This window comes from Bos grunniens, chromosome 2, assembly GCF_055505025.1.
Source record: "Bos grunniens cultivar Pamir isolate PY7600 chromosome 2, Bosgru_T2T1.0, whole genome shotgun sequence".
In the NCBI taxonomy this organism is placed as follows: domain Eukaryota; kingdom Metazoa; phylum Chordata; class Mammalia; order Artiodactyla; family Bovidae; genus Bos; species Bos grunniens.
This window is the reverse complement of record NC_141166.1, coordinates 66054386-66068517: the sequence shown is the minus strand read 5'-3', so window position 1 is coordinate 66068517 and position 14132 is coordinate 66054386. Positions and strand designations below refer to the sequence as shown.

General features: G+C 49.6%; 1 protein-coding gene across 1 annotated transcript in view; it reads left to right on the top strand.

Moving 5' to 3' along the window:
• MARCO (macrophage receptor with collagenous structure) overlaps positions 1 to 12909 on the top strand; it is a 33427-nt gene extending 20518 nt beyond the window's left edge. The window contains exons 5-13 of the mRNA XM_086367165.1: positions 2454 to 2543; positions 2654 to 2689; positions 3234 to 3332; positions 3426 to 3488; positions 8965 to 9009; positions 9784 to 9882; positions 10388 to 10432; positions 11041 to 11217; positions 12620 to 12909. Coding sequence (XP_086223291.1) covers positions 2454 to 2543; positions 2654 to 2689; positions 3234 to 3332; positions 3426 to 3488; positions 8965 to 9009; positions 9784 to 9882; positions 10388 to 10432; positions 11041 to 11217; positions 12620 to 12750 — 785 coding nt within the window. The 3' untranslated portion in view covers positions 12751 to 12909. The remainder of the gene's footprint in view (positions 1 to 2453; positions 2544 to 2653; positions 2690 to 3233; positions 3333 to 3425; positions 3489 to 8964; positions 9010 to 9783; positions 9883 to 10387; positions 10433 to 11040; positions 11218 to 12619) is intronic.
• Positions 12910 to 14132: the final 1223 nt, after the last annotated feature.

The window sequence follows — 14132 nt, the reverse complement described above, 5'->3', positions numbered from 1 at the left end:
ATTCTTGGTGGAACAGAAGGGAGATACTTGCACCAGGTAGGTGGTCGGACAGTTGACCTATGAGGATGATTCCAAAGGTGGCCCTCCACAATTCTCAGTGGCCCAGACTTTCTCAAGGTGGCCCCGGCAGCCCCAGAGAAGGGATGAATGAGAGCCAAGCCTTTGCCTGTGGAGTCTGAACCACACTGCTTCCCACCTCACACTCACCCACTGCCACACCCAGGCTCAGAGCTGGGAGCACTGCAGCTGGCAAGGGGAAATGCATCGGTTTCATGTCTTCAGAAATCAGGACTCCTCTTCCCAAATTACCCACTGTTTGCCCAATCCACTGCCCGCAGACAGGGTTAGCAGACCAAGTGGGACCCGCCCCTGCAGTACTGAGTACTGAGGTTTTCCTCTCTTTGTCCCAGAAGATGGGTAATGCCACTGTGACGAGGTTCCAGGGGATCATGTCAATCTCCTTCACTCCACCTTCAGCTGTGATGATGGGGAGGTTCTGAAGTCAGATGTAGCTGTCATTCCTCAGTTGGTCCCAGATTCTGGTATTTTCACCAGTACTACTTTGCTTCCCAAGGTGGTCCTCTTTGTGGAGACATGGAAGTCATGGCAACACACACTCAGGCCCACACCAGTTTCAAGAAACCTCATACAGGAACTTCCCTGGCAGTTCAGTGGTGAGGACTCCATTCTCTTGCGGTCCAATCCCTGGTTGGGGAACTAAGATCTTTCAAACTGCGTGGGAGAGCAAAAAAAGAGAAAAGAAACCTCATACAGTCACACAATTGCCTTAATGTGATGACACTGACTGGCCCAGAGCAGCAGGGCACCAACAAATGCCTCAGGGAATAATTCCTTGCATTGTCCTAGCTTTTTGGCCCTTCTGCTCAAGTGCGTGCTCTGAAGGACCGAAAACTTGTTTGCTCTTTGCAGCTGAGGCAGTTGTAAGGGACTTCAATTGTAATCAAGGTCTCTATGGTTGTTTTGTCTTCCATCAAGGAATAATCATTCTCTAAGTATCCTAACCACCTCAAAGAATCTCATTCTCAAGACATACACCTAACATCTCTCAAATCTTAGATCCAGAGAGTTCTGTACAGCAGTTGCTTCTTTGCCTCCACTCAAGACGACTTTGCCTACTTTTCTAATTCATTAGAGAGGAGGCCAGGGCCTTTCTGTGTTCTCTCCAGCTCTGCTGCTGCGTTGCTTCAGTTGTGTCCAACTCTGTGTGATCCCACAGACAGCAGCCCACCAGGTTCCTTCATCCCTGGGATTCTCCAGACAAAAATACTGGAGTGGGTTGCTATTTCCTTTTCCAATGCATGCATGCATGCTAAGTCGCTTCAGTCGTGTCCGACTCTATGCAACCCTAGGGCCAGCAGCCCACCAGGCTCCTCTGTCCATAGGATTCTCTAGGCAAGTGGGTTGCCATTTCCTTCTCCCTCCAGCTCTGAAATCATGAAAATAATCGAATAGAGCCCTTTAACCAAATTCCATATTAACGAGGCAGTCCTGCCCCCTGAGGGAGTTGCTAGGAGTGCGACTCTGCTGATGGTGGGACCTCACCAGCCTTCCTCTGCCAGTGGGTACCAATGAGCAGGCCCTTTATGGGTGGCTGGCAGGTTCAGGAAGGGGTTGCTGAGCCCTGCCCAGTGAGGAGCCTCCCTCAATTGATACGCTCTGAGCAGTGGCAGGAAGGAGGAGGGAGTGACGGAGGACAGAGGAAAGGATGGATGGGGGCAAGCTCCGAATACTGATGCCAAGTGGAAAATGTGAAACCGTGGCCACCAGGCAAGACTGTGTCTGAACCACTAGCGGTTCAGTGCTGTTGCAATGCTTTTCTCTCCATCAGCACCTCAAAGCTTCTGCTCTCAGCACATGAAATCTGCTTTCTGGAATATTCAGAATTCTGTTTGGGAAGTTTAAAAAAACAGTTCTCCAAATTCAGACACTGAAATAAGCTAGGCAATGCCGATGGAGAGCTCAGCTTCTGGGACCTTCAACTTCCCATCGGCCAGGCCAGGTCCTCTCATCCATTTTTTATGAGTTTATGCCTGGTCTCTGGGCAAGATGGTGTGCTCTTTGAGGGCAGTCATTGTATCTTCCACTTCTGGGCACCAAGGAGTTCAAGGAGTCTGAGTTTGGAATTTGAGTGGGACAGGAAGTATCAGAGTTGGATGTAGTGGCCTGGCTTGCCCTCCTCCCATGGTGGTGGTGGTTTAGTTGCTAAGTTGTGTCTGACTCTTTGCGACCCCATGGACTGTAAACTGCCAGGCTCCTCTGTCCATGGGATTCTCCAGGCAAGAATACTGGCATGGGTTGCCATTTCCTTCTCCAGGGATCTTTCTAACTCAGGAATCAAACCTGGGTCTCCTGCACTGCAGGCGGATTCTTCAACTACTGAGCCGCCAGGGAAGCCTCCCTCCATGTCTGACCACAGTTTCTTGGTTTTTCAGGAAGAAAGGGAGACATGGGCATGAAAGGAGACATGGGACCCCCCGGAGCTCGGGGGGATAAAGGTGACTCAGGAAAGCCAGGTTTCCCAGGTAAGAGTTTGCACTGTTGGGTCTGTTGTCCTGCGGGTATTCCCCTTTTGTCTTGCAGGCTGAAGCTAGAGGGTAAAAATACAATCCCTAAAAATCCTTCTGTACTTTAGGAGTGGCTGGAATTCCTGGAATCAAAGGTGATCAAGGTAAGAATTGTAGGGATGGGCATCATTCCAGGTACCACTCTCCCTGTCTCGTATTTGACTGTAATATTAACCCAGAGCCTCTGAGATTTTGTAAAACCTGGCCCGTCCTTAAGAGGAATGGAGCAGTATTCAGAGGGCAGCCCTAATTGATATTCTTTTTTTTTTTTCTTTTTTTTTTTAATTAATTTTATTTTATTTTTAAACTTTGCATAATTGTATTAGTTTTTTGAGAGCGTCTCTTCACTCTGCTGCTCAGGCTTGTGAAGCCAGACGCTCACACCCAGAGTTCTGAGTGAGTCCATAAGCTTCAAACCCTGCAGCAGTGAAAGGAAATAAATTAATAAATTGCTGAGACTGTAATTTTCCTTCCACTAATAGGGCTAGTTTAAGGCTTCTAAAGAGAGATCTTTTAAGCTGCCCAGGGAATATTTAAGGTGTTAAGAGATGCATGTGCCACTGCAGAGAACAGAGGTGTGTTGAAAGCATAGGCAGCCAGGCCCTCTACCAACCACCCCCAGCCTTCTATTCATGACTTTACTTTCAGGACCTCCTGGAATGAAGGGTCTTCCAGGCTTTCCAGGAGCTGTGGGATCCCCAGGTGCCAAGGGTGATACTGGCAGCATTGGCCCCACTGGGCCAATAGGTAAGGTCCTGGGTCCTGTGGTTGGTGTGGGGAGTGATGTCTGAAGACCCACCCAGTCCAGCCCTTACACTCTCTGTGTTATCTATTGTCCAGGACCACCAGGGCTGCCTGGGACACCAGGAGTCGAAGGTGTGAAAGGAAGCAAGGGGGACACAGGTAACAGAGGCTGTGGGTAGGTGGGCAAGTGGAGTTGCTGGGTGTCAGTGATGGACATGGAGGAGGACTACTTCCCAGCAGGGCCATCAGAAGGAGGCAGAGGGTGTCCTGAGCTCTCGCCCCTGAGCATCTGGATTAAGAAGGGCACCTTCCTCTGCCAGAGCCCTTTGAATCCAAGGCCCTATGGCTGTTTTTCTCTGCCCAGAGTCCATGAGAGACCTTGAATGCCACAATCAAATCTCCACTGTCAAACAGGAGGGGGGTGGGCACCTTGCTTGCACTGTCTCCTGGCCTGCCTTCCAGCTGTGCATGTAGAGCCTACCCTCTCCCACTGATCTGAGGTGGGGCCCCAAGGGTCAGGGCTCTGGATTTGGGCAGCAGTTGTCAAAAATCCTGGTGGTCCTGCAATGCGGGAGACCTGGATTCAACCCCTGGGTTGGGAAGATTCCCTGGAGAAGGAAATGGCAACCCACTCCAGTACTCTTGCCTGGGAAATCCCATGGATGGAGAAGCCTGGTAGGTTACAGTCCATGGGGTCACAAAGAATCAGACACAACTGAGCAATTTCACTTTGTCAAAAAACCCTACTTGCACATTCTCCCAGGGGGGCCCCGGCTGAAAATAGTGACCCACAGTTCCCCAACTCACAGAGATTAGTTCATGAACCATCACACCAACTTAGTCAAGGTCATAAGCTATTAGGCCAATTTAGTCAAGGTTATAAACCATCCTACCAATGTGGTCTGCTTTATGCTGCTGCTAAGTCACTTCAGTCGTGTCCGACTCTGTGCGGCCCCATAGACGGCAGCCCACCAGGCTCCCCTGTCCCTGGGATTCTCCAGGCAAGAACACTGGAGTGGGTTGCCATTTTCTTCTCCAATGCATGAAAGTGAAAAGTGAAAGTGAAGTCGCTCAGTCGTATCCGACTCTTAGCGACTCCATGGACTGCAGCCTACCAGGCTCCTCCGTCCATAGGATTTTCCAGGCAAGAGTACTAGAGTGGGGTGCCATTGCCTTCTCCAGGTCTGCTTTATAAACAACTGCTAACTTTTGCTAGTCACTAAGTAAGTCCAGGCACCCATGATGATCTAGAAAGTCTGGTTCACTGGATAGTCTAGAAAGTGTTGGGCCTCCAAGACACATAAGACCTGGTTCCTGCTCTCAGACATGCAGGCTGATTCAGGAGACAGGCAGACAGACTGTTGTTAGATGGCATCAGGCACACTCTGCTGAGGGTTTTGCGTGGAGGAGTGCCATGTGCCATTTAGGAAGCCAGGTGCAGGCCAGGAGGTGTTGTGGCCAGTGAAGGTTGAGAAAGGGCTGGGCATCTTCCAAGGATGTCTGTGGACAGTCACTGCAGGTGCAGAAGGTCATACTTGAGTTAGACAACCTGGATGCCTTCATCCCAGAGCTACGCTAGAAACCCACACCAGGGGCAGGCCCTCTCATTTTTCATTTAAGCGGTCAATGGATTGATTGATTTTTTTTAAACAGATGTGACTTGATTCTATCAAAATCTTCAAGTTCACAGTGGCCCCTGGTGTGGGTAGCAAAATATAGCATCTTGCAAGAGTGATGGAAGAGCCGGAGTTGAGTCACAGAGGATGAATAGGGCTTGGCCAGGTGGAGAGAGGAAGGCAAGTCTAGAGAAAGGGAACAGAGCAGGTGAAGTCTTCGAAGGTGAGGGAGGGCTCTGTAGGTTGGCATCCCTTGAGTCCAGGTCTGGGATGTGGTGGAGGTTCAGGAAGCTCTGGCCAGAGAGCTGGGCAGGTCACTTTCTGAGCCTAGGAGTCAGATCCTTTGACCTTTGGGTTTCCCCTGAAGGTTGGCAGGAGCCCTGGCACAGGTGACTCCTATACACACTGTCCTTCTAACCCATCCATTTTCAAAGCTGCTTTCCTTTTCACAGATGGTGGGTCAGGAAAGGCAGGGGATCTGCTACCCAGTCCCATGTGGATGCCACCTGAAGGCTGTCAGCAAAGTCTCCATGTGGGTGTAGTGGTCAGGCGACCCCAATTTATTGGCTGCTTCTTTCTGGTCTTATACTTCTCTCTTCCCTGACCCCAGATCTTAGGATTTCTGATTCTGAGGCCTAAAGATGTCTTACCCCTGAGTTTTCTGCTTGGCTTCATGAAGATGCTGGCTTTTCTCCCTCAGTTATAAATTTTGGGGAGAGCCCCTGTACCACATACCACCTTTGCCAGACTAGTGATTCTTGACTAAGCAAGAGTATGGGTGATAAAACAAGATTTTACACACAGGCAGCACTGCATCTACTTCCCAGGTCCCCAGCCTGCGTCTCCCACTGTCCAAAGGTGGAGAATCTTGCCTGCACTCTGCATCCTGGGAGGGTTTGAGTCCTAAAACTCAAAGAGCATTTTCATGAGTTTCCAATTCAGTGCATCTGGTTTGGGCATCTGTTTTTTGTTTGTTTGTTTGTTTTTAGAAATGTAAAGGAGAAGAGTTTTTAAATATTTTTATTTATTTATTTGGCTGTGCTTGGTCTTAGTTGTAGCATGCAAACTCTCGGTGTGGCATGTGGGATATAGTTCCCTGACCAGGGATTGAACTCAGGGCCCCTGCATTGGGAGCTCAGAGTCTTAGTCACTGGACCACCAGAAAAGTCCCAGAAAGTTTTTAACAAACCTTGTACAGGTGACTCTGATGTTCACTATAGTTTGACTACTCATTTAGGAGTAAGGGATAGCCCAAGGCTACTGAAAGTCTTTGGAATCCCATGGAGAGCCCATGTGAAACTCCAGGCAGGGGTAAGCTGGCACACTGGTGGAACAGGCAGCCACAGTGCCCAGTGGGAGGCCAACCCTGGTTCCCAAATTTAACTTCACCAGTCCCTCTCTGTGTGACCTGGGTAAATCACCTAGCATCTCTGAGTGTGGACTTCCTCCTCTATGAAGAGGGAAATGGCACAACCTAGCAGGGCAGGTGAGAGATGTATGTGAAGCCCCTGACAGTGTCCAGCATAGCGCATTCAGGAGCAGATGCTTAGTCTCTAAGAGGTGAGGGGCTGGGGGAGGGTGTGAGAAATGAAGTGGGAGAGTCAGGCCTCGGGGACCATGGACCTAGTGAACCAGGGCTTACCTAGGGCTCCTGTTTGTACAAGACATTTGTTGTTTGGTGCTTTGGAGGCTTCTTAGGTAGTGGGGAGGCAATCAGGAGGGATCACAGTGTGAGGTGGCTGCAACCTTGCATCTAGGGACAGGCTTTTAAGGTAAATTGTGCAGTATGGCATCCTTTAGGACGAGACATGGGGGATCAAGTGTCTAGATATGAACCATTTTTCTATTTCACAACCAAAGACAGGTTTCTGAATGTGGTTTCTCCTCCCTAATCTTGACAGCTGCAATTCAGATGCAGGTAAGCACAGAGGATGACTTCCCAGGTGGCACAGTGGTAAGCTTCCCAAGTGGCTCAGTACTAAAGAGTCTGCCCTCCAATGTAGGAGAGGCAGGTTTGATCCCTGGTCAGGAAGATCCCCTGGAGGAGGAAATGGAAATCTATTCCAGTATTCTTGCCTGGGAAATCCCAGGGACAGAGGAGCCTGAAGGGCTACAATCCATGGGGTCACAAAGAGTCAGGTACAACTGAATGACCGAGCACACACCTAAGTAGAGAGGACACATCTGCTGCCCCTGATGGGCCACTTACGGTCAACAGCAAACATTTTGGGGGGCTTCCTGGGCAGCAAGGCTGGAGCTCCTGTGGGGGCTTTAGCCCCAGGATCCCAGGTGCTTCCCACTGGAGGAGGACATACACGTACCAAAAGGGTCCCCAGGGTCTGCATGACACCACTTGCCAGACACGAGGCTTAGGGCTTGACACAGGTGACTTCATTTCAATCTCATAACCACCCCTGAGGCAACCAGAAGCTCAGAGGAGAAAGGTTAGGCTGAGGGAGAGGGAACTGGACTAAATGCCACAGAGGCAGATGCAAACCCAGGCTATCTGGGGCCTGTGCTGCCCTGGGAGGAAGCACATCATCCATGGGCAAGGCCAGAGAAGGTTTTATAGTCGGCAACATCTAGCATCATAGCAGCTTTCACAGGCTTGATCCAGTTCTCCAGGAGACCAAAGGGGTGAGACTTTCCAACCAGAGGGACCGGTAGGAGCACAGCTGGCCCAGGTGAGCTGTGGCCTGCCTGCCAGCTGACCTCAAAGGTTCTAGAAGAAGCTCTCTGAGACTCAAACTGGTCCTCATCTCAAGAATGAGGGGCAAAACTATTTGCTCTCTCAGGTCTTTCCAGCCCTTCCAGCCTCCCTTAGTGCCCAGGCCTGCAGCAGCAGCTCCTAGCTCCTCAGCCCTCTGACCCTCCTCCTCAGACTAGCCATCTGAAAGGCGGCCAGGAGCCAGGACTCCTTGTTCATTATTCCAAGAAGGGATCCTGAAGAGGTGTGCCAGGCCCCGCCTCTGCTCTCCACTGACCAGCACACAGTGGGTGCTCAGGAAAGCCAGGAATTTAAAGTGAGAGGCAGGAACGTCCCCCAGGTGATTGGCAGTGAGAGTAACTGAGTTCCTCTTGGTTCCTAGTGACCATCCAATGAGTGGGTTTTTGGTTAAAGCCGACTGGCTTGTTGGAAGGGACCCCAGTCAAGATCATGGTGGAAGTACAATCCCATTGTTACCCTCAAGAAACTGTTACTTCATGATCAGTAATGAGCTTTACTTTCCCCAAGTTTGCATGACTGTCTTAGAGAATCCTGTTTTCCTGAAATTGAGAGATCATGGAGTTGCTAAACCAATAGGTTATTATCCCACAATAAGTAATGACCCATCATGGTGCTGGGAATAGTAGGCCTTCTACATAAGTTAGTGAATAAAGTGATGAATGGAGGAAAGAAGGAAGGGAGGGAGGGAGGAACTTTCACATCAGAACTACAAATAGGATCGTCCCAAACAATTGCAGTGGTTATTTTTCCATTTTCTGGACATGAGACCCTTTAGCTGCCTAACTGTTTAGCTACAGTGGGGGCCACGATGAAATAAACCAATAGACTTATGGAGTATCTACTGAGGGTGAGAGACTCCGAGAGCTTCTAGTGGCCACTGAGTGCCCTCCACAGTCTTTTAGAAATAAAAATAACTTTATTTTCAAAATATCTCTCAATTCTTTTCCAACAGAAAATGTTTTTTCCAATCTTTTCCTTCTTTTGCAACAAGAAGGAATAGATATCAAGCCAGGTTATTACTGGACAAAGAAGGCCAGTTACTGAGTGTGGGGTCTGTTCACCTAATCCAGACCTTCATCCACCACGTTTCTATTTCACCCCAATACACATACCCATTTATCTGCAGTCTGTCTACTTTTATGCTCTGCTAAAGTGGCTTTAAACAATCGAGGAGAACCAATGTACCTTTCCATCTGCATTAATCAGACAGAAGGTAGAGGTTGTCTAAGATTAAAAGTGTTTAATATCTAAGTTTTATTATCTTCTTCCCTTTTCTGTATTTTGATCTTAGGACTTCAAGGACAGAAAGGAACAAAAGGAGAATCAGGATTTCCAGGTAAAGCGCTGGCTTCATTTTAATTTTCCACAATAATGACTGGAAGGACTCTCTGAGGCGGGTTTTGTTGACCCTGAAAGCAGGGCTGTAACTGCAGTAACTTTCCACCAGAGTGATGAGGCCTCCAGGGCTCTGTCTTTCAAGCCTCAGGCTCTTCCAGTGATAAACCAGGGGAAAGGGTTTAAAGGGGTGGAGTTGAGAGAGAAAAGAAGCCCCGGAAGCTGCCGCATGGTGGTGAATTCAGGCTGCGCAGCTGACGTGGAGCTAAGCAACTTTCTCTCCAGTTCCCAAGGTGGTTGCCTGGCCTGTATCTCTTTGGTCCATCTCCCTGTTCACTCTGGCCCTCAAGGTACCCACTCCTCCTGCTCCTTCTCACAGGACTCTCATTACAGTCCTTGTTTGAGCAGTCTTTATTACTCCTAAGGTGGATTTTCTTTTCTTATTCTAACTTACTAATGGGGACATTGAGGCCTGGAAATGTTCTAGCAAGTTCTCCCAGAATGGCTTCCACATAATGGCCCAATGAGGACCAGCAACTTTGGAATCCTGTCGGCTATTTTCACCCTCTTGTCCCCAACCAGAGTTTACCTGGAAAGTGGGGAGATCGGGGCAGGGGCAACACTCTGCCCCTGCCCCAAGGCTGAACATCCAAATAGCCCACTGATAGGGGTGGGGGGACTTTCAGGACAACTCATTCATTAAACACCAAAGCTGTTAGTTTCCCTTGGAAAGTAGAGCAGAGCATCTGATGGCGGTGGTCTCTCTCTTCCCCAGGCCTTTCAGGCGTGAAGGGAGAGAAGGGAAGCCCAGGCCTGGGAGGCCTCAAGGGGGCACCTGGACCAACTGGCCAAAAGGGAGAGCCCGGATCGAGAGGTAAGGTCTCGGCTTCTGACATAAGAGTTCAAAGGAGAGGCCTGTTATAAGGAGTTGGGGGTGGTTTTCAGAACCAGAAGGCTAGAGGCTTAGTGGTTCTGTGGAGAAGTCTTGTGCTGGGGTTGCCCTTGGCCCGGAACTTACAGAGGTGAATAAGGCACAGCTGGGCACTCAGCACAGCAGGTGACAATGTGCTGCACCACGCCCAGCCAGGCCCCCAGACCATGCAGTCTCCGTGACTGACCTCAGGAGAGACCTCCCACTCCATGCCTCTTGAATGTCCTTCTCTAATCTAGCTTAAGTCCTTCCTGCTGTAGCTCAGGCCCATTTCTTCTTGCTCAACCACGGAGATCCATGGCATATCCAGTCCCCATGATGCCAGGGGGCCGGCAAAGATGGAGGAGAGAGTCTGACCCCCACCACTCCTCCCCACTGCTGGCAAAGGAGAGCAGGGGGTTCCTGACTTGGTTTCCTTCAAACTGTGCCATTTTTTCCCTCATGACAGGAGCTACTGGGCCACAAGGAGCCAAGGGAGAAAAAGGTCAAAAAGGTAATTGCTATTTCTGTTCTGTTTAACGTATGCTATAGAGGCTACTCTGTACTTGAAAGTTGTATGTGTTCTGGGGGAGAGGCCTTGTTTTTCAGAGAGATTCTTCGTTTGGGGGGAAAGCTAAAAGGCTGTCCCTTGAATAAGCCTGCCCGTGTCCAGAGCCACAGGTAACAGTTTCTCTCTCTCCCTTCTTTCCTCGCTTGTTCCCCACCCCCAATTCCCTCTCTCTTCCTCCCTTCTTCCTCCTCCCTTTTTTTTCTCCACAATGCAAGCAAAACATGGCAGGCTGGATTTGCAAGGCCAGCTGCAGAGGCACCTCCTTGTATGGCCTCATGCCTACAAGCCTCAGTGCCCAGAGGCTGCTGGTAGTTCTGGTGCCATAACGAGGGATCTTACTGCTATGATGACAGCCAAGCAGAAGACTTCTTTCCCTAACTGTAGGACTTCCAAGCCTGGCATACTGCAGTCCATGGGTCGCAAAGAGTCATACACGACTTAGTGACTGAACAACAACAATAGGACTTCCAAAAATTAAAAGGCAGAACCTGCATCTGCCCAAAGCCCTGTGCTGCTTCCCTCACCTCTCCCACATGTGTTTCGTCATCCAGGTGACTCCTCATTATCAGTCCGGATTATCGGCTCTAGGAACCGAGGTCGAGCTGAAGTTTTCTATAATGGTGCATGGGGGACAATCTGTGATGACAGCTGGGATGGTTCAGATGCCACTGTCTTCTGCCGCATGCTGGGTTACTCCTCTGGATCTCCTGTCTACAATGTGGGAGCTGGTGAGTGAATCAGTCCTCAACCAGGAGTCTTTTTTTTTTTTTTTTTGAGGTGTTGATGTGAGCTTTCTCTCCTGGGTAGGGTATTGGCACCCATCAGTTGCAAGTGACTCATTGTGGTTGTCTTAAAAGAAAGGGATTGGTTCAAGCAACTGAAAAGTTTCACAGCTCAGGGGCCCAGCTTACATCCTTCTGGCTGGCAGCCCCAGGAGAAAGAAGGCTCTCTTCCTCCACAGGGACAGAAGTCGCTGTCCATGCAGCCCTAACGCCAGAATGCCACGTGTCTGACAGTGTTTGTGAGGGGTGCTCTCTGAAGGACAGCTGAGGGGTGGAAGCCAGGAGAACAAAGATGCCGGGCAGGCAAGCACAGTGGTTATCTCAGCTCTCTGGAGCCTAAAGGCCTGGGCAGCCCAAGCTTGATCATCTTCAAGGAGAAGGGAAGAGACAGTGAATCAGAGCAGGGACTTCCTAAAATCAGTTTTGGAAAGATGTCCTGGAGTGCTGGACACTCAACTATGTTTTGCAGCAAAAGGTCATTTTCTTTGTCCATAAAAGCAGACCTGTGCTTTCCTGGTGGCTCAGTGGTAAAGAATCTGCCTGCCAATGCAGGAGACGTGCCTACCAATGCAGGAGACGTGCGTTTGATCCCTTGGTCAGGAAGGTCCCCTGGAGTAGGGCTTGGCAACCCACTCCAGTATTCTTGCCTGGAAAATTCCGTAGACAGAGGAACCTGGTGGGCTACAGCCTATTTATGGGGTTGCAAAAGCAACTTGGCAACTAAACAACTAAACAACCACCAAGAGCTGACCTGGCAAGGACACTAGGCTGGTTTCTCCTGCTCCTGCCCCCAAATCTTCTCTGTCCTCACCCTTCCCCCTCCACCCTACCAAAATGCATACCTATTTTTTAATCTGAGTCTAGTAGGATTATAAAACTCCTTAAAAATACACATTTCCTCCCACAGATTAAGCCTATATAGATTGTCACACTGTAGTGTAAATTACTGGAATTGAATAAGCCAGTAATTTCTCTGAGCTCTTGATCTGAAATCGATTATATCAGAAGGCACGGGGTTTGAAGGAGGTATGAATGCTTTGGAACTGGGAATGACCTGGTTATAAAGGCATTTAAGGAAGAGACAAACCCTGAGAGATCCTTAGGAGATTTCAAATCATGCTTGGATTACATATTAAATACTTGGATGAGACTTTTATCAAAGGGTAGAAAGCAGAAGAGAGGCAGAGTCATCATAAGAGAGCAGATCAGTCGTCCGCACCGCGGGCCTGGGCAGTTGCAGGAGAAATGATCAGTCTAGCTCCCTGTGGAAGACCCCGAGGACAGACGGACCATACAGCTTGAACCCTAATCCCACACTCCTCTCTCCCCTTGCTTTCTCTGTGTCCAGGCTCTGGAAACATCTGGCTGGATGATGTTGCATGTTCAGGGTCAGAATGGACCCTGTGGGACTGCAACAAGAGCAGCTGGGGCTCTCACAATTGCAACCACAATGAGGATGCAGGCGTGAACTGCAGCTGACCCCACAGCCCACTCACCACTCTGCCCCCAAGGTGTCCACAGCCAAGACACTCAGCCCACGAAGGGAGGCGGTGCTCTCTGAGGGGCTCTCTGAGGGGTGGCTGACAGCCTCTGAAGCAGGTTCAATAAAGCTAATAAAGCTCAAAGCGCTACTTGGCACTGCCTGGCTGTGGCTGAAATTACTAGCTCGTCCCTCCTGTCCCTTAGGGATGCGTTCACTCAATGCACACAGCCTTTCATTGAGTCCTCATGCTCCTCTCACTCCCACCCAGGGCACAGGGTCAGTGGAATCTTAGCTCAGAACTGGGGCACATGGGGGCTGAAATTCCATGGTGAAAGTGGCGCTCACCCATTGTCAGAATTAGTCATGACCAGCCCTTCAGTCAGTCAGGTGTAGCCTCTTTGCACAGCAGTGAACGGTCTCCCAGCACTGGAGCTACTCACCAGCAAATGAAGAGACCTCATGAAGTTGACACCAGGTTGCATGGAAAATAGGAATTCTACCTTTAAGCATGAAAATTTGTTCTCATTAGGATGTGGGCTCCATAAATGCAGGAACTTTCATCCATTTTATTCACCCACGGGAGACGTGGGTTTGATCCCTGGTTGGGAAGATCTGGCTGGAGGAGGGCATGGTAACCCACTCCAGTATTCTTGCCTGAAGAATTCCATGGACAGAGGAGCCTGGTGGGCTATAGTCTATAGAGTCGCAAAGAGTTGGACAGGACTGATTTGACTTAGCACACATGCATGCACTTGTAAATGGTAGAGCCCAGGAAGAGCAGTGGAAGGACTGGGAGATGGAGCAGAGATCCCAGGGCTTCCTCGCTCAAGAGCTCAACCAGCCACCCAGGACCCAGTCTGCACTTTCAGAGGCTGCAGCTGTTCAGAAATCAGCACCAGGGTCAGAGCTGCAAGGGCAATGGGAGAGCTCTCTGGACCTGGGCACAGAGAGGGGAATGGGGCCAGGATTTGAAAGCTGGTTGTTTTAATTTGGCAGAAACCTCTATAATGATGTGGGTTTTCTTGGCACTTCAGGATGGAAGAATGGAAGGTCAGGGAGGAAGGAGCCCCTGTCAGGGGTTCTAAGATGTAATATTTTACAAGTGTAACTTGTCCGTCTTATCAGCATCCTTATCTCTCAAAGCTTATTGCCCATTCCTTCTATCCTAACAAGTCCCCCACCTACCCACCCACATGGAAAGTCAAGAGCAGGTCCAACCTGAAACAGAGAGGAGGGGTCATCTCTCCCATCTGAATCTCAAAGTGACTTCCTGAACCTCTTTAGAAACAGGAGTACCATGAAAGCAGAGTTGAAAGCAGAAACAGTTTTCTAGTTTTTTCCATTTAATTTATCAAAAGCCAAGCCTGGCTGACTTGGT